General features: G+C 38.0%; 1 protein-coding gene across 1 annotated transcript in view; it reads right to left on the reverse strand.

Annotated features, from left to right (window-relative positions):
• Window positions 1-21,125, reverse strand: part of ITPR1 (inositol 1,4,5-trisphosphate receptor type 1) — a 188,199-nt gene that overhangs the window by 118,574 nt on the left and 48,500 nt on the right. The window contains exons 5-13 of the mRNA XM_062585659.1: window positions 13,422-13,537; window positions 10,444-10,530; window positions 9,059-9,217; window positions 7,709-7,807; window positions 7,138-7,221; window positions 6,908-7,054; window positions 5,722-5,817; window positions 4,257-4,301; window positions 1,133-1,287 (exon numbers count right to left, since the gene is read on the reverse strand). Of these exons, the coding sequence (XP_062441643.1) occupies window positions 1,133-1,287; window positions 4,257-4,301; window positions 5,722-5,817; window positions 6,908-7,054; window positions 7,138-7,221; window positions 7,709-7,807; window positions 9,059-9,217; window positions 10,444-10,530; window positions 13,422-13,537 (988 nt within the window). The remainder of the gene's footprint in view (window positions 1-1,132; window positions 1,288-4,256; window positions 4,302-5,721; window positions 5,818-6,907; window positions 7,055-7,137; window positions 7,222-7,708; window positions 7,808-9,058; window positions 9,218-10,443; window positions 10,531-13,421; window positions 13,538-21,125) is intronic.

The raw sequence follows: 21,125 nt of genomic DNA on the forward strand, positions 1-21,125 counted from the left end.
AAGAGATCTCTGTTCTGAAAACTTGCTCTTAGCAGTAACAACAGCAGGTGAAGATATGCAATATCATGAACAAGCTTAAGGTGCCAGAAATTGCACCAGATTACTACTAATCAATAAGATGCCCCATATCTATGAAAGGATTTATGATGGTTCTTTTCGTGTCACATTTGTGACACGTGAACAAAGAAATTTGCTGCAGTAACTCAGCTGCTGCAACTCAACTGATGCACAGTAACACATTAAATTCATCTTTTTGACAACATCTCGATATCCTCGCATTTCTGTACAATATCGCATAGCTGAGCTGTTAGCTTCCTCCCATAAACCTCTATTTTTTAGTTCATAACTCTGCTCCCTAACATGCACTCTAAGTTGAGAAGTTTTGGACTAGTTGTACAAAGAGCCAGCGCTGTACCAGCATCAGAGGCCTGTTGAAGTGCAAGCATTGCATGGACTGGCATTCAACAATTTTCTCTAACAAATTTCAGTGAGTCTTTGTTCATTTTCAGACAGAAGTTCCCAAATAGAATTCTTTGAGTATTTCTGACAATGACTGTTCTGCAGGTAGCAGCTTTTGGATAAAACCTGGTGGGCCATAGTTGGATGAGCATTTTAGGTCAGCATACGTGATGTGCCTCAGCTGCAGTACAACCACCTCTCTCCACATCGCTGTGGCAGCTCAAAGGAGCCATCAGACAGCCAGGACTGCTGCATTTGGGCAGCCGTGTGAACTTACGCTGAGTTAGTACATCTGATAATCTAAAGGCTCACTGAGAGAAATTGAGTTGAACAAGTTTACCATGTTTTCCTAGCGGGAGTACAAAGCAAAGGGCCTGCAGTCAGACTGCATATGACTGAACTGCACAAAATTTTTTAAGTAGCAAGAGATGCATATGAAGTTAGGTAACTATAAAAACAAAAAGTGAAGTGTCAAATACTGTATATTATGTCCTAGCAAACACGATACACATAGGTCACACAATACTTATTACAGGAGACCCAAGGCTCTAGTTCCACTTCTTTCTTAGCAGGAAACAGCTTTATAAAAAAAACAAAACAAAACAAACAAAAAAACCCAAACCCAATAATCACCATGGCAGATGGCCAGTTCTAACAGTATTCTTAGCTGTACCTGGGGACAAGGCTGTCTCCTCCTCGCAGCGTTGTAGGGTCCAACTCAAATATGGAAGAGATATCATTTCCTTCAGGCACTGACACCAAGGAGTATGCCATCCTCTCCTGCGCACTGCTCAAGCCTCTCCTGGAGGCATCTTGCTCAGGATCCAGCTGTGGAAGAAGTCCCATCGCACAGTCAGACCAAGCTCTGCAGACTCATCTACCTAATCTTAAATAAACATGTCCCATATTTTGGGGACACAGCTCCGAGGCACTCCAAGTACTGGTAAAGACAGCTCTGCTTTAGGATACTAGAAGAAACAAGAAGTACCTGCTCTTGCCAAACCTTTCTTCGCCTTCCCTTGTATTGATAACTTGTAAGCATTCTGGATTATAAACACAACCTTTGCTGTTTAGCATTTATTTGGTCTTGCAGACAGTGCCAAAGAGACTAAAAATCCCCTGGCCACTCACCCCACAGTGCCCTAGGAACTGACCAGTTTCACATGACCCACACCTGCTAAAATCCCCATCCTACATACTACTGGCTTTTGAAACATATTTAACATATTGCAATTATCACCCTAACAAAGTAATTTAGTGAGCTGCAAATATAAATATCCACAACGGTACTTCCCAGCAAGATTGTTGGTACATAAACTTCGGCAATAAAAATGAGACTCTCACTCATCAACCACATATAACGGAAGCAAAAGCTGATCAAGAAGTTGCTGTCTCACTGTTTACATTTCAGCTTATGATGCACTTGAACATATGGATGTGCTACAAAGGACATGGCAACAGAAAATCTGGATTTCTAAGGTGGCAGTACATTACTCATCTCTTTTCTTAAGGTAAAGATATTAACATCAACCAAGTGAATAAAACCTTAGATTTTTTTGACAAAAGGACAAGGAGTTAGGAAAAATAAACTGAGAAAAAGGAACCACAACTTTCTCCAAAACCTTTCCTAGAGAATACTACCAGTTAATGTTATTCAATAAAACAAAACTGCTAACTGACAAAAGAGTCAGAGCTATAAACGAGTCAGCTGTCTATGTATAAACATTTAAATCCTCAATGTAGTTTTTCAAAGAGATCAAGCAACCAATTTGTTAGCTTCCTCGTGATCTTGGCACCAGTCAAGGTAAGCATCCAAAAGACCTAGTGAGGAGCCAGCACTTAAATACCTGTCTTTCAAAGTCTTCATGTAAGGCATTGCAATACTTAAACATAGAGAAAAGCTAGAGTGTTACTTGTGCCTCAGGATACTCTGCAGTTAACACATTTGTAGTCAGTGAACCTGGCTGCAAAGTAGTGACATTTAAAGTCTTTGCTTTTGCACACTGGAACAGAGTTAGCTATAGGGAACAAAAATACACATTGGGAAGCAATTATACACTCAAAGGAATCCATCTGGAGGCTTCAAACCACGAGAAATTCACTCACTTGGAATGAATTCTCAGTCTCAGTTGCCTCCTTCATCCACACAATAAGGCAGCTGCTCTATATTCACAATCTGTAATACCTTTGGCACCTTAGGAGATAAAGTGGTCAATTACAGAAATTGTGGTAAAGTTAAAAACAAGGAGCAGGAAGTCATAAGTGAGGCAATGTAGGGAGAACTAAAACTTCAACCATCAAAACAATTACAGATTTGATAGAAGCAGTCCCTGCAATGGTGAAAAAATACTAGCTGGATTATCATCCATGGCCATTTAAGGTTCATTCCTGTACAGCTCTCTAAGGTATAAGGGGAAAAAAAAGAACAAAACAGAGCTGTGCAAAGATACTTGCAGTCCTGCAGATAGCTCACACTTGAATCAAATTACTGTATCAAAGCAAGAATAGGCAGCACACACCATCTTGTCACCAGTAAATTTTCAACTATGCAGTAATTTTACGTGACAAATAAACCATGTGCTTTTCATACTATTCTTTCTGGTCTATTTTTGCCACCTAGCGGTGAAAAGAGAAGGAAAAAATAAGCACATATGTGAAGTCAGTGCATATCATTATTATTGCACTTATTATCGGAAGCAGACATTGGCATGATACTGGTAGGACAGGTTTCCACACAGATTAATTTAAAAAATCAACAATATCGGATTCCCCCCCCAACAATAGCTCTTAGGATTTTTTGTTCATATTACTTCTCTCTTTTCCAGTATGTTTACTGAAATCAAACTGTCAGAAGATCAGTGTTTACTGCAAAATACTACTGAAAAATTCTCTACTCCAAGAAATAACCAGTTAAATTCCTTCCTGCTGGACTTTCAAGTATTAGTGTCCTGCTTTCCTTTTTAAAAAGGGGATGAGCAGTTCTTTCTCATTCCCAAATAGAACAGATCTTCTGTAACACAGACTAACGACCTAGAAATACAGGTTTTTGGCATAAACCTAAGATTTAATGCAACTAAAAAATTTGATCCACAATGGAAAGCTCTGTTCCAATTCTATGTGCTATTAGCCACTGAAGCAATGTCGTCTGCCACTGAGGTCAACGAGAAGCTTCTATAAGCATGAAGCAGCGGAAAGATGCTCAATCTTTGATACAACAACATTTACTGAAAAAGACCGGCTTGCTTTCACAGGAAAATCAGAAGAATGGCGTTAGTATCATTCTTTCCCAGCCATTCTTGCTCTTTAAACCTTTTATCACGCTTTTCCTGTGACAAGTTAAAAAAAGGAGGAAGGAAATTCATTTATTAAATAAGGAGGTCAGATGACTGATTTGCACAGCACTACATGAATATCCCATTAGGGACACGTGACATCTGGTCTCATCTTGAGCAACTCATTTTTCAGACCTATGAAAAGAGAAAGCTTCAAGGTAGCAAGGGTTTATGAAATGAGAAGACAGAATGAGAGATGATACAAAGAACAGGGGTAGGGCATAACACGTAATATTTGTCCAAAGTGCATTGCTCGTCACTAAAACCTATTCCAGTGCTCAATATCCATTCTTTAGAGATAGGCCTTAAAAGCCTTCAGATGATTAAGTTATTTATTTATTTATTTTTAAATATTCTTCACTAGCAAAAAAACCTGGAGCATCTATGCACTGGCCAGTTAAATACTAGGGCCTGTGTCAAGCCCTCCTCAACCAGCAGCAAGATTATACTCTTGCCTATACTTACTGAGGATTGACACTCCTGGTCATCTTCCTCATAGTCAGGGTTTACCTGATGAAACAGAATCACAGGCATGTCAAAACTCTACTAGACCTGGAAGTGGGAAACAACCTCAGCAAGATCTAAATTTATGTTGTAAAAGATGTAATTTTTTCTACTGCTACAGAACTACCAGACATGCAAAACAAGTATACTATACAAATTGATTCATTTTTAATTGGGCATCTGTCTGTCCAGGAATTGAGCAATTAAGTAATCTGCAAGCATGCAGAGAGATTTAGCTAGCTCAGGATAACCCCTGAAGGAACAAGGATAGGGGGTTATGAAGTTTGTTTTTTAAAAAATTCCAAATTCAATTTCAAATTAGCTCTAAAAATTGTTATGACTTGGCAAAAATCTTTTAGAACAAACACTACTGTAACCACGGATCAACCAAGCAATATCCTCTGCTACATTTTTGCACAATGGAAGACTGTAGTTTTGTTTTGCCATAGCTGATTAGTGAACCCAAGATTTACTGGAAAAGCTCTATAATGAATCACTATTGAAAAGGATTTGTGTACATGTAACAAAATACTGCTGATTCACAATCTGCAATTAGAAGAGTGAAAACTGGGATATTTAATCTGGACTTTTTCTACTGAAGCTCTCAAGTCAAGAGCAGGGGCCAAGACAGTCTTTCTGCCTTGTTATGTGCTCTTATATCCAGGGCATCTTTTAATTATACAGATTTGTATATTGTCATGTTAATATGTCTATGCTCTAAAGTAAACAAAAGCAGTTTTAGTAAGTCTTTACAAGTGTTAGATAGTAAAATTCATAAAACTAACCTCCAACTTGCTATAGGCCTTCTGTTTTTTTTTTTTTTTTTTTTTTTTTTTTTTTTAAGAACTCCTGAAGTTTGGAAGATGGGCAGAGGAAAGAAGAAACTCAACCATGGAGAGAGAAACACTTGCTTATTTTACACTTAGAAACTGTTGATAATGCTTAGCTGTCTATAAGACTGATCTGAACCTTAACTGCATTTTCACTTTACAGTCAACTACAATTTTGTTCAGAAATCATTGATTGAGAGAAACCAATAGTAGTTGAGTTCATTTGCCCCCAAAGACTTTCAGTCATTTAAAATTTATTCACCTATTAGTAAATTCATCTTGATTTCTACTACCCACATGCCAGGATGCTATTTATGGTCTATTCTTTGCAAGAGAAGAGTTACTGTCTCTAGAATTCATATAAGAAGTGCAATGAGCTCAACATTGTCCCTGCATTGTAGTATTCTTGCAAGCCTCTCTGTTTCCTACGTCTAGCCATTTACTTTTGCATTAATACTAAGGACCCAAACACCTCTCTCCTTCCCTCATCTGTTTCAATTTTTAAGTTGGGAAATGAGATATTTTCAGAAAATATAAAACAAAGAAAATACTGAGGAAGGAAAGGCAGAGTTCCTAAGGAAACTTCCAACACATACCTCTGCTGCTAAGTAGTGTCCAGTAGCAAGATGTTTGAATCTAAAAAGGCTATTCCAGTATCCTGCGCCACCACGACAAGGATCATGCTGCACCACCTGTAAGGACAGAAAAGTCAGATTTTCACTACATACCAGTGACCTGCTTTTTCAAACACCATTGTATTTCACCTAAATTTAGGAGGAAACAGAATAAGAACCACCTTCAAAAAAACCTACAACAACAACAATCACACACAAAAACCTTTCATGCGTGAATATCATACAGTATAGCAAATACTTTGAGCAGAACACCATTAATTCACCTTCAGAATTTAAGAACTTTGACGATCAGTTACTGCGTATCAGCCACCGTTTGAGTACACTGGGAAAATCCAGCATAGTTGACCTCTGCCTAGGGAAGGACTAGCTCATCTCCAACTGCCTATACAGCATTTATTATAGCGTTACTGCATACAACACAGGCAGTTACCACAGGAGCCACCGATGCGTTGTAATGCATTAATGTTTCAAAGTCCCTAAATTAGATAAGCTCTCAATCGAAATAGGCAAAAATCTGTACATAAAAACAGGTATTTCCCAGTATCTATCCACCATTACAATAACTATTATAGGTTTCACAGGCAGGACACATGGCAAACATTTAGATTTGTAGCAATATACAACAACTGTTTAGCCTAATACCACCAATGTGGGGAGGGTATTTTAAGAAGCCTACGGCAGCCAACATGTTAATTGTTCTATTTAAAAGCCAGGTAAATAAAATACAGTCCAGGCAAACAACGCACAGAGACTAGCAAAGAGGTGTAATCTATCAGATAAAGATATGCACACTCATAATATTCAACATCAAAAATAGTGTGCTCAGTACACATAGCAGTTAGCTGAAATTATTAGTTGGTTTGGGGTTTTGGTGACCGGTGAGAAAATGACTTCATAGGTACTTCTCTGTCCCCTCTTCTTAATTGTCAAGAACACGCATTTGAGAGCGATCTGTTGTGGCATTAGAAATCAGAACTAAGTTTCCATTTCTCAAAAAAATAAAGCACAGTAAGTAAAGGAATTCTAAGATTAAACTTCAAATGCAAGCAAGATTTGTACTTAAAAAAAGAAATTCAAGCATACAGTTTTTAAACAGAAACGGTATTGTTACTCCACAGCCACCCCCAAGCTTGGTTACCATTCTTACCTCTACTTCCCACAGTGCTTTTGAACTCGTTGCAGAAGTGGCTGACTGCCTCCCTGTAGTTCTCAGGAAGACGTGCTGCTTCTTCCTGTGCTCATCACAGGTCAGAAACTTCTCCTGCTCTGCATGAAACAATCTCACCACGTCCCCCTGCCAAAACCCAGATGGCATGATCAATGCCGACCTTATGCATCCCTGCACAAGTCATAATCAAGTCAAGTTTTGACTCTTACCCCTTTAAGAATATCATCTTTATTATCACTCCATTTCATGAAAAGAACTATTTTCCAACTTGTATTGCAATTCACAGAGTTCACCTAAAAGGAGAACTAAAACCATTAGCCATACAAAAATGTGCACACGGCCTGCATAAGATACTGCCACAAGCTACAATCTTACTTTTTACATGATTTTCAATAGAATACTGCAGTCCCTGTTGTATTACTCTAGAAGAAGAAAGCCATTCCTGAACTCAGTCCCAAGAAAATAGAGGGTTGACTTCTTATAAAGTAGCTTACTACACATCATTGTACCATGACTATCAAATTTGAAGAAAAGTATTATTTTTAGACAATCAAAAGAGATAAAACTTAAATCTTTGTCTAGGGCCCAAGATAGGAGAAGAGTCTAGTAGCTTTATTAAGGTGCTGAGTAACCAGATAACTGTTCTAAAACAAAAATAACCCATTAACACCGTAACGCAGAACTTTTTTCATAACACACAAGTTCTACCACCTTAGCTGAAACAGATTTATACAGTTGTTGCAAACTCCTGTACTATCAGTTCAGTCTTTCTGCCTTTACCTCATTGCATCCAGGATTATCAACAAGCTGATGACTACTGGCATGAAGAGGCTGGCCAGCATTGACAGGATTCAGTACTACTTTGTCTCCAATGACAACCTGTAGATAAGCATGGTATCAGACACAAACTTGCAGCCACAGAAAACTATTTAATGAGAGTGAAAAGAAGAAATCTTCTTGCAGATTAGAGAGATACCAGTCTGAGCATAAAAACTGGAATTCTGATTGTTCCAGAATTCAGTTTACCATATTCAGTCATTCAGAAAGAAAAAGAGAGGCTCAAAAGAGAATCAGAAGCTTGGAGAAGGAACACAGCCTGCAACTCAAATGTTACTTTCCATACAGTTGTTTCATTGGTTAACATTTAACAAATAATTGCTATAGTAAAAGGTCAGTCAAAAATCCTTCAAGACACCCCCATTTGAAAAATCATTCTTGACCAGACTGGCGTAAGTCTCAAGACAAATGCACTTTATGATGGACAGTAAAGGTCCTGTGTTTTCCTTCTTCCAGAATGAAGTCTTCCTGAAAATAAATAAATAAAGCTTTCTCTGTATTGACAGGAACTGCTCTTCTTAATAAAGTGTTTGCAAATCAGTGGGATTTGAAAGGGCTTAATGACCACTAAGGCTGCATTAATCTATGCTTTGGCTTTACCTATCTTGTGTGTAGAAAAGGAATAGTTGCACCAAAATACATGGGGCCAGTCTACTATATAAATTATTCCCTTTTGATCAAGTCCTCTGTGTTCAGGTGCCAGATATATGCCTGAGATATACCACAGAGCATACCAAATCTTGTGTTCTCTCCTAATTTTAAACAGTCTATCCAGGTGCCTCAGATTAGTACAGAACAGATGAAAACATTAAAAGGTAATGCATTCAGTTCAGAACCAATTACTCTGAGCTACCTCAAATAACAAAATCATTTAACCTCATTACCAACTCATTCCTCAAATATAAAATCATGATAGATTTTGATTCAAAATTTACAACACTAAAAACCAAGATGCCTTTTGTTCTAAATCCACTGAAGCAACTCAACATTTCCTACCACTTCAAAGTGGACAGAAATTCTGAAAGTCTACTGTAGTTAGGTACCTTATTCCTTCCAAGGTTAAAAATCATTCCTTGTTTCCAAAATACTAGTTACCATAGTAATGTTCCTTCCCCCTCATTACAGCATAGGGAAAAGGTTGTTGCTGCAGCAGCATACATTAAAAAATCTGTGCATTTCATTAATTGCAAAAAAAGAGCTCCTGAAACAGGTCTTGGGAAAAAAAAAAAAAAAGAAAATAAAAAGAAGAAAAAAAAAGATTACAGGAAAACAACAGCTTTTCTTAGCACTTACACTGTCCCCAATGGAGCGTAGCTTGTAGAATGGCTGTATGTAGAACCAGGAACCTTCATTCCCAGCTTCATCCAAGGTCACCCTCATAGCATTCTTCTCTAGCAGAGCTGGAAGCCTCTTATTTACTGTTAAGTATTTGTTACTTTTTAAATGAAGCAGCTAGAATAAGAATTAGAGTTCAGTTCTAAGAATGCTCATATTTCCTCCCCTCAATAGATATTGAGTATGCATAAAACATCCACAATAATACACAGAAATCATGATAAAAATTAAATGACTTTAAATGAATATTAAGGTGAGTTCAGGCACAATCCCACTCAGACTTCTTTCAGTATACATACAGTCCTACAGTATAAAAGACACTCAGTCATCCCTTCTCCAGCAGGGGGTAAACACATAAGAAAACTCGTGCCACTGTCACAGACTGCTCAGAAATACAGGATCAAAAGTTGTAAAATATTACAAATTCAGTTTTCCCTGGTTGGGAAGGGAGTGGTGAGAAGTAAGGTTGCTCTCCATTTGCTTTGCTTTTCTGACTTGCTTAACAGGAAACCTTACTCTTCTTGGAAGACTGTTTTCAAAAAAATCCTTTCTCAGACCCTCTACCACATAACATCTCACACGGATCACACGCAATCAGCGTGCAAATGTAAGGTGTAAGAGGCCAGTCCCAGGTCCCACTTCGTTCAATTCAAACCAACAGCTGCTAGATTTCCAGTAAATTCTGCAAACAAGTACTATCACATAGACAGCAGCTTTTGAAAAATCTTTTGACTAACGAAATTATTACTCATAGAACACTTCTACCACAAGGAAAATACAGGCAAAAACCTAGCATTCTTCTTTGTTTTGAAGCCTGTAATCCTATCAGTTGAAAATGGATACTACCATCTTTTTCATCATTTAGTTAAAAGTGGATATTCTGCCTCAAACATGTAACTCCCTGGGATCTAGTAAATTCTTGCTTAAGGGGACTGCAATTACTTACATAGTTTGATTCTTCTGATTTTGCCAGTTCACTATTTGGTATCTCAGTGCCTGACTGCATGAAACAACATCTGGAATTATAGTGTTCGGTATGTGCTATCTTCAAATGGTCAAGTACAAGACAGACATAGGAAAGAAACATTCCTGAAGAAAGCAACCACACGATGACCTCAAAAAAACAGTGCAACTTACCCATAATAATAAATAAATAAATAACTTTCCTCAATGTCCTCACAGTTCACAAATATAGTTCTTGCTTCACTGGATCACACTTCAGGACATTGTCAGACCATGCAAAGCTATGTGCTCTCATCTATGAATTTCCCAACTTCAAAGTCAAATTGAACAAAGGATTTTCAGCAAAATCCTATATAGCTTCAAAGATGCCCAGAACCTACCTGGATGACATTGCCATACTGGATAACTGTTCCTAGCAGTTTTCTGTTCTCAGTTTCATTCTGTTTCTTTTCCAAATCTGCTGCATGCTGAAATTAAAGGAAAACCATTCAATCACTAGCTGTTTTATAAACAGCATGGTCAAGCACCCAAGATTCTGTAGAATTATTTCATAGAACTAGAAAAACTGAAAATTTGAAGCTGGGTATCCAATCTCCTTCGAGTTTTGGGGGAAAACAGTGTACTGTTAGAAGATCCAACAGTTGAAGTATAGCAACAACACAGAAGCCATATTCTGACTTGAATCTGACAAATTTAATGAATAAAATATGAGATGAAAAGCTCTTATGAGAAGACAATCATGAAAGACAACAAAAGACCAATGCATGGAGGACGAAAGGGAAGAAAAAGAATTCAAGCCAGGAAGTCTATTCTCCTTTCTTGTCCTAACTGTTGTGAGACAAATCTGAAGAACACAGGACAAAGTTTAATTACCACAAAGGAAGAGCCTTCTGTATACTGTAAGCTGAAGATGACAAAACTTCCTAACACATAATTTTTTTTTTTTTTTTTTTTTTTTTTTTTAAAGAAATTCTGGTAGGTGGAGTTTCTCCTGGCTCTTTCTCCAGGAGAACCAGGAATACAGCTACTCGTTTAAGCTCCAAAATATATTCAAAACTGCAATTCAGGACAATTTCCTTTTTATTACTGAAATAAAACATTATTTCTGCTCAAGTTCAAAATATTTTGTCAAGAAAAGACTTCTTAAAGTACTAGAAGCCTTCAACCACCAACAACGATCTAAGAGAAGACTTTCATGCTTGCACAGGACTGGGCACCAAATTTATTCCAAAGAAAATTATCATATTTTTAGAGAATACACTAAGATTCTGGATACATTTCAAAAGCACATAACAAAACTGACAGCACTACCTGTGTCATTCAAGAAGTAGTAAGCATTTCCTCTGGCCACTAGATGTCAGCTTTTCAAACAGCATTGATTCCTGATACCAAAGACAGACAAGTGTCCCAGATTTTAAATCCCTTAAATGGCATTAACTTAAAATAACCTGACCTCAGCATTGAGCGCTCCACAGTAGATAATAAATTCCACCAGTAGACAAACAGAAGCCAAAAAAGGCAACTGATGATGAATACCTCTTGGATCACCATTTTCATTAGAAATTACATGCACTGATAAAGAAATCTAATCATGGGCAAAGGCAACAATTGCACTTATGTTTTGGGGCATAGTTGTTCCCTTCCTCCCTCCCCGACACACACTGTACAAAACAGGTTTTTTTTAGTACATTCCATGCACCAATAAACAGAAAAGATGACAAATGTACCCTATAATTGGCAGAAAACGAAATTTTGATTTATGAATGATGTACACAGGAACAACTTCTTTTAAAGTCATGCAACAGCCCCAGGTCACCAAAGCCCTGATGTGGCACACATTCTAGCTTAGCTTTTATGGGAAAGTGATGTAGCTTAAACGATTTCCAAAAGAATTGTAAAGTAATCAAAATCTTTCATCAAATCAAGCAAGCTGTTCATTTGCATGGTGGCACATCTCTGTATAACCAGTCAGCTGTGTCTAAATATTGGAAAAGTCTAATCCTAATACTTCCAACAGAAGGCTCCCTTCATGAAATGGTAAAGTATTAGCCTGCAAGTCAGAAGAGGAAGCACAAGTCCCAAACACCTGAATTGGAATGTACTGGGGAAAGAGAAGACAGCTTTAAATGAAATTGTACCCAGCACAATTATAAGGCATTTTTCTTCAACATTATTTAGAACATATTTTTCCATAAAATACATATATATCTTGGGAGTGCAAACTGTCTTTTCCTCTCCTCTCCTTTCTATACCAAAAAAAGCCAGAATCATCTGATACTTAAATCTTGAAACTACATTAAAAAAAAAAAAAAACTAATCATCATCATTAAAGGGACAGTAGAAATGAGGCACAAGTGAGGAACCTTCGTGCTACAGCCAGTATAAAAATAACTTTTTCCTTGCCAAGTTAATACTTCTAGCTTATAAAACTATGTTTTCAAAAACAAAATGAGTCAACCGCTCAGTCTTTGTGAAACACAAGAGTAAGGCAGCCATATGGCAATCAGCAAATGGCACTCTCCTACAGGGCCCATTTTGTATTTCAGTCTACAATGAGCTTAACATAGGCTTTAGGAGACTAAAAATATTTAGAATTGTAATTTTGACATGAAGTACTTTAACTACGTAATTTTAAGATAAACATGTAGTTTATTTAACTCTAAAGTCAACAGATGGTATTTAAGTTACTTGGCTTTTTTTTCTCCTCCTCCCCCCCCCCTTTTTTTAAGGAACTCTAAAAACAGCAATCAGCTTCCTTACTTTCAACTGCTGAATGCCAACATTTTACCCATAGAAATGCTAAAGGTTGCAAGCTAATACAGGAGGAATTTTGTGGCCTTATAGTTACTCTGGGTCTAAACCCATAAACCCTTACATAGGTTAATAGCAAATTTGTATGAGGAACCCCAAAGCATCTATCAGACAAGTTGCTCAGAGGGTAGGTATCAGCACAGCGAGCTTCCATGACTTAGTGTGTTGAGATATGATCCCCAAGAATCGACCCTTCCACGTAGTTGTTTGAAGGGTCGCATTTTAATATTCTTACTACTCAAAACATACACACAGAGTACCAGCATAGTGCAGAATAATGACTAAAGCATAAATGGCCACCACAGCACTAACCCAGTATTGTACAGATCAGCAGCAGGACACACAGCCCCTCAACAATTGGTCATCAACCAGAGAACATTCAGAGTTAGATCTCAGTGCATGTCTCAAAAGGATTTCTGTATGCTGATTTATATATAGTTTTTCAGTGTTCCCGGCTTAGGTGCGTAAAGTTTGCTAGATGTACTTATTTTAAGCAATATGGGTGAGTGTCTTTATGATCAACAGCAGCTTAACCATTAATACTTACATGCAGTTTATTGAGTAGCACTGCATCTGTTGTGCTGTTAGCTCCTGGTTTTGCCGCTTTCCAGAACTGCTTTTGAGCAGAGTACCGGTTCATAGGACATAGTTTAAACAGGCAATCTATAAAAACACATCAGGGAAAAAAAAAAAAAGTTTGCTTCAGCCATTCATCATTATCTGCATTTCTATTGCTAAATTATCTGAACATTTCAGCAACAACGAAAGGATTATAAACAAATTCCACAGAGCTCTTGAGCAGACAAATGCTTTTTTGGACAACAGGAATGCTTCCCCATGAATGATAAAAACTTAACTGTTGCTGCCAAACTACTGATGCAAGAACAGAAAACTTAAAAGCAGTTTGCCCCTGTCAAAAGTCCTACCATATTAAAATGGTAATGCTTTTCAATGTTTTCCCAGGCCCCCCCCCCTTTTTTTTAAACACATTTTCAACTTTTAGTTTTTAGTCCTTTAGCAGTAGCATTACATCACGTAAATAGTATTAGGCTTACGAGATTTAGATTTTTCATCAAATCCTTTCTATTGCTGAAAATAAGGCAAAGATAATAAATAAAAAATAAAGCAAAGAAAATCAGAGATGCTCACATAATAAAAGTAGTGGCAGCAGAACAAAATACCCCAGAATAATACAATGAAAACACAGAGAGATGTTCAACACACAGCTCAGAGGTAACAGCAAATGCGTTAGGGTGTCAGCTTCTTTACTGAGTACATAGATGTTTAACATTCTGCCTGGCAAAAGTCAGGAACGACAGCTGATCAGTCTTATTATAAATACATTTTTACATTAATGAGATGCTAACTTATCAGTAATGAAACTAAATTGGCTACATTTACTATTTTTTCTCTTGCCTGTTGCTAAGCAACTGACAATGCAAAAATTAAATGAAGCTATTCAAAGGCAGTGCCTAAAGCAGCAGCTTAGAAGTTTAAACAAGGTGCCCAAAACCCAGACCAGCTGTTCCCTTTGGCAGTGGTGTAGATCCCTTTAGCATCTAACCGTATTACTAAATGTTCCTGATGTCCTCTTACAGGAGAGTACTGGAATTTGGGCAGCAGGAAGCTAAAGAGATACACTTTCTAAACAGTGAAAACAAAGTTTTTTAAACAATGAAAGCTATCTTTTCCCCTGCTAACAGGCACATATCAAATATATGTTAACTGGACGGGAGCAAAACCCACAGTGAAGATGTGTCAGCTCAGCTCTGCCACAAGCTGGGGGCACTGTGGAGATGCAGCCCCGCTTGGACAACCCCAATAACTTTACCTCTCTGTGCCCTTGCAGATGTACCCCTTCACACTTTTCATGCCTACTCTCTTCAGGAAAAATGCCATTTGCTCTTGTGCAGCTTGCCTGTCTAAGGCACATCAGCCAGCATCAAGCACCTTTGACAGAAGGGTAAAACTCTTCAGAACTAAAAATGCTTCCAATGTTGTGAAAAAATAGCAGCAGATTTTCACTTCATCTTAGAGCAAACCACCAATTGCCAGACAGGCCAACAACACAGGCATCACTGCAAACCAGCTGCAGCATTTACCATGGTCTACCTAGCCGGCAGGCCCAGGCAGCTAATAGAAGATGGGGTAAAGAGTTGGATACGGCACTGGGGACCTTTAAAAGAATTGTACACACTGGGAAAGGAGCCAAAGGAAAGAGGGGAGTATAACTGTCCTTGCAGTCATAATCTCTCCTGTTGAGATTTCAGCACAGAAACTAGGACACAACTGCAGCAGCTGTCCTAAAAAGACAACAACATGAGGAGGCATGTGGAGCGCTGCAGCCGGCCTGGCCTTAGGGGACATGGGGCCTCACTAGTTCCCCTACCCCTGGAATAACTTCACAGCACAGCACAAACTGTCAGGTACCCCAAGATGAAGAATGCAGCTATTTTTACAATGAAAAAAACGAGTATGTGAAAGAGGATCCAGCCACAAATGCCTTCACTTAGACACGACCGGTTCATAACTTCTGACCATACAAGAAAGTGGAAAACTCAGTACGAACCACCCTTCTGAGGTACACACTCTTAAAGACATCTTTCATTTGCATAAAGATGATTCATAGAGCTTGACAGTACAGAACAGGATTCAAAAAGCCACTGCAGACTGGCACTTTAAGCTAAGGCTATGCATTATAAGCAACATATGACTTATAAAATTTTCTATTTTTGCTTAAGCCATCAGTTAACACAATGACAGCAATTAACACAGAACTGCATAGAAAAATTAATTGTATGCTAGATTTAGCCGCAGTGCAAGTGTACTTTTCTCCTGCCTTTTCAGCCAAGGAAGTTTTCAAGTCAAGTTTAACAGAATCTAAACGGATAACTGCAAGTATCCCCCTCTCTTCCCTGAAGTGTAAGGGAGAGGTGGAAAAATATTCGACCTTGACCAATGCAAGAAGGGAAGATGTTTTTCTCAGTTTTTCTTCTTAGTTTAAAAGCTACAAATCTAAAACAAACAATGAAAAGTACCCAACATCTCTTTTCTAATATTTATTCTATGAAATCTATTTCTTAAGTGGCGGTTAAAGAGAGAAACTTAGCCCTATTTGTCATTCACCTTAAAATGACCAGTCCTGGTTAGTACAGAATATATTTTACCTACCTAGGAATGGGATCAAACCCCAAGAGCTTTATGGTCAAAAGGCCTTTAGATCTCCAGATGCCACAGGTTTATACATTCACAAAAATCAACACACAAGTACATGCTAGTTGAGCATCACTGTGGTCTACAATACTTCTGCAATGCAAGTTGAACAAATGCAACCACAGATGACTGTGCAAAACAGCACAGATTACTCATCAGATACTATACTTCGGAAGGATGGGTCAATTTCTAACAGTTCCAAAATAAAGTCAGAGTAGTTAAGTAGCTCACTGACTTCACTGCAGTTGAAAAACACCACTGCCTACTCCGATCACAGAAATTAAGAATAATCATTCAGAAAGCTTTATCCATAGTGGAAGGTTTTCCTGATAAGCTCTTACTGCAAAGCAATCTCATCTTACTGTATACAGCTTGCTGAAATATTCATAGTACAAAACTATCCTTATCTGTGAAGGAATTAAAACTTTTTTTTTTTTCAGATCTGCGTAATACATTGTAAAATAAAGGCATTCACATATTGAATAAGCAGAAAAAGCAAAATACCAGGTCACTGCTGATTAAGTGACAAAACACCATCATCAAGCCTCAACACTGAACAAAGCAAAAATTCTGCAGGGTTAAAAAACAGTGATTGTGAAACTGTGTACTTCCTCATGATGCATATGCACAAGGACGATGGATGAAGGTTATACGGACATCGTACATATGTAATTTCAGACCTCGCTTCGTAACATTTCTTCCTTGCTTGGGTTATTAAGTGATGTTACTATGACAAGTCCACCCTCTATACATGAATACAGCTTCAGAAGGTGCAAAATGTTGCACTGCTGATTTTCAAAGCTCTTAGCGGTGCCTTAGCCTTTTAGCCTCTGCTAGGTGACAGCTAGATACCAGCTACTATTGAAACTTTCCACCATCACTACTTTACAGTGCGATCAGCTCAGACCAGTTTTGACTTCTAATATGCAATTTAACCTGCCATTGGTGTGCTGTTCCCTACACTATCTGGAAGTACTCATAGTTTCCACCAGGCTTGTTGTATAGCATGCCACTCACTCATTTCTCAAAATCTCCCTTAGTGTAAGCTTTTAGAAGAGAATTTTCACCAATTCTTTTACAGTTTTAGAATTTATGCATCAAATATTTACTTAGCAACAAAACAGTGCCTTTTTTCTTTTTTAAACACGGACTTGGACGCTAAAAAACAGCAAATAAGAAAAAAATTAAGAGTCTAGTAAGAAGTTATTCCCCCCTCAAAAAACAGCAATCTATAGAGATGAAGATACTTATATAAGCCACTTACAAAATCTGCTGAACATTTAACACCAACACAGCTGTTTCTTCGTTACTCAATAAAAAAACCTCCTTTTTGTAGGGAATTCCCAAATTTAAAAGAAAATTGACAGGTCCCTATTAGAATTTAGCAGTTTCTCTTTAGGCTTTTCTATAGTCAGATACCTGCTATTTCCCCAACACCAAAGCCTATTCACACTAGAAAATAGTATTAGGATCATTTTTTTTTTCAATACAAAAATAACAACAAAGAAAGATGTAACAGAGCCAACAATGGTGGATATACTGTAAATATTTAATAGAAGTTTTCAACTTTATGCTTATGAAGGTTTCATAGCTTTAGTACACTCAAAGATGGTAACACACCTCATGGATGAGGAGATCATTTATTTTGAGACAAAATGAAGGCCTCCTTTCCATAAAAGTAAAATGTTTTCATGCCGGAAACAAGCATACAGAATAATAAAAAAAGGCATATATTCAATCACAGATAAGTTTCAGCTTCTCAGAAGTCACTGGATTACCGCATGGTCTATTTCTATACTTGTTCCTTCCAAGTTTTAAAATGAATAGATGACAGCCAAAGAGGTTCAAAGAATACAGTACAAAAGAGGCTACAGAAATGTGTGGATTATTAATCATTCCTGAACTTCCATAAAGAGAAGATAAACCTGATCCTACTGAAATTACTGTCTTTGTGATGAGAAGACATCCTTCAGTTTCAATTTGCAGTGAACAAGCTTTTCTAGAAGGAGTACAGCAACTCATTTCAAAATACATATTTTGTCAGGATGCACTAGGTAAAAGCTTGACCTTCTTTCCCAGCAGAGCTCACTCCATCAGCAGTTCAAGAAAAAAAAAAGCTAGAAAACAAACTTGAACTGCATACATTTAGCCCAGTGAAAGAGCACTGAAGTCAACTCTCAGTGTTTGCTAATAGTTCTGCCATACAACAACTAGGGAAAATTCAAATGTAGGCCAGAAAGGCATTTATATTGCAAGTTAAAAGATCTTATCACTGTTGTATGTCACTGTAAAGCTACTCAATCATTCAGCATTCATGCTCCAAATTAATTACATGACAAAACATATTAGAGGTTTCTGCTGCTCTCAAATCTGTTACTTCCCTTCCACATGCTGTTAAATATCTTGCCTGGCTCAAGGGCTTTCAATGACTTCCTTTGTAAAATAGCATAAAGAAAAAACAACCCTTGCAACGAACATTTCAATGGAGAGGCCTTGTGATCTACGACCTAAATGTATTTTTCTGTTGAAATAACCACCCTCCATTCGTATCTGCAAGATGTTAGGACAACCAACCACTTGCCATTGCACTCATTTGTACTTAGTTCTACCAATGGAAATCACTACTTATTTTTTTTCAAGCTGTAACAACACAGGAAATAACATAATTGTTAGCAACTTAGAGCTGAGACATCACTAAACAATGAGAGGAGACTGCAACAGCAATTTCAGAGAAAAACAGTGTGCATCTGAGAGCTGGACACTGAGTATCAATAATTACTAAATCAATAGTCTTGTAATGTGTCATTCGTTTAAAAGCAATGGCTTTTTGAACACAAAATGAACGAGGGTACAACTTCACAGAACACTCAGCGACTTCACAGTAACAACCCATAGCCATTGGTCTCCATTCTCCTCTTCAGAGGAAACTGAGCGAGAAACCTTTTTTCCAACAGGGAAGAGCAAGCACGTAGTTCCAGCTTGCAGGAAAAAATAACAAACAAAAAAAAACACTTCATGAGATTTTATACCCGTTTCATACCCAAGATTAATCTAAAGAATGAAAGCAAAGACAAGTGACAACATTTCAAGCGAAAATCCTCCAGAAGTCCTCAAGGCCACAATGGCAGCAAAGCACTCCAGAAGCCAAAGACTAACCTGAGAGAAATATCTTTAAGTAAACATTTTAGATATCAAAGAGTTCAGGATACAGCAGTGTGTGTTTGTTTTGCCACATGTAAACTCTTTGGTTGCCTTCAAAGAGGAATCTGCTGCTAGAAAAGATGGAAATATTTAGATGTCAGAAATACAGGCAGTTCTAAAGGGGAACATCTGTAGGGAAGATCAGCTGTTCTTGGTCTCTGATATAAGCAAAGTTGATTGAAGGTGCATAGTGAAAACCAAGGCACAAGGAACAGCAACACAAGCAGAGGGAGGAAAAAAATTTGATCAATATAGCTAAAGCACATCCCATTTGACATCGAGGGCATCAGGCTAAAGAGTCCAAGATAACTGGCAGTCCAGCTGCAGTGGAGAAAGGGGACTGTGATGGACAGTACGTTCCTCAACTGACCACTGCAGAGAAATACAATACACCACAGCATGCTAAGTTGCCTCGTAGAAAATCATTCAGAACAGAGCAAATATACCAGAAATCCTTGAAAGGATTACAGGACAGTCCTATTTAAGGACAAAGGATAATTTAGACCAAAAGAAGCTATTTAAGTTAAGCCAAGAATAATCTCAAGGATCTGAGTCAGTTGGAACACCACCATGGTTCGTGGCCAATCAGAAACACAAGCCAAAAAAACCTCTCAATGTTGAAGGAAAGAAAAAAGAAAAACAACAAATAAAACTGAAAAACTAGAGAAGTTCACAACTACATATACCACTTTGACTCACTCCCTCATCTCAAGTAGGTTATTGATCTCCATGAGCATTTTTACTGCTTTAGTTAGCTCATCTCAGTCTCTGGTCCAGCACAAAAAGAAATCCGGACAAGAGGCAAACCTCCAAGTCAAAAAGCCAACCCTCCTTGTCCCCTGTTCCCTCTTCTCTCCTCTAGGTTCTGAAAACTAAGTTTTACATGCCACAAGGAGAAGCATTTATATTCTTTGATTTCAGTAACTCTAATGGACTTCAGCACTGCAGCAACATTTAAGTAAACTGTTTTGGCTTCAGTTTTTGTCATAGCCTTGACACCTATATTCTTAACTCAGGAAGCCCTCCACTATCCTTGGTTTACCTCCCTTTCGATAGTTTCCATAAGGTCCATTGCAAGGTATCAAAACACAAGTGGGAGAACAGGACTCCTAGAAGACTCTCCATCAAAATATTCAGACCTTTTCAGTGTACACCTGCAGCATTTTATGCCAGTAATAAATTAAAGAATACTCATCTGCTAGCTGGATTTCATTTTATTTCTGCTGCTAGCCCCCTGAATTTCGTTTTCACATTTGCTTCTTGTCCCTGCTTTTCCGGAGCAAAAGCTCCTGCTCCAAACGTGGCAACAGAAATCTTTGAGGAGGCTTCTGGTGGGTCAGAAGGTGAGGTTAGGAGGAGAAGCTCTCATACAGCCTGAGCACAGGAAGAGCACAAAACAGATCGAATTTCAACCACCATTTAAGAGTGTAAATGTGGAGCAGTAGAGAGAGAGAACATGATTATGTTGTTAGATAGAGCTAAAGTGACTGCACAGAATAAAAATTGTCTCTATTTAAGACTGTTTTGTGTATATGTCATTAGAAACAAACCACCATAGTTGGGGGGGGGAAGGTAAATTTTTCAGCTGTTCAACAAAATAACTTGATTTTTGTTCTTTAAATGCAATTTGGCTTTAAAAACACTTCATTACCAAAAAGCACCTGAAACACTGATTTGTTTCTTTTGTTTTGCACTGCTTTGTATCTTCCCAATTTTTGGATCAACTTCCACAGATGTGCCCACATGTCAGAATCATGGGCCTGGAAGACCCTGAGAAAGCTTATTTAAAATTCACCCCTCCATCTCAGAGACAGAATTAACTATGCCTGCTCCATTC

Source organism: Rhea pennata, chromosome 12, assembly GCF_028389875.1.
Source record: "Rhea pennata isolate bPtePen1 chromosome 12, bPtePen1.pri, whole genome shotgun sequence".
NCBI lineage: Eukaryota > Metazoa > Chordata > Aves > Rheiformes > Rheidae > Rhea > Rhea pennata.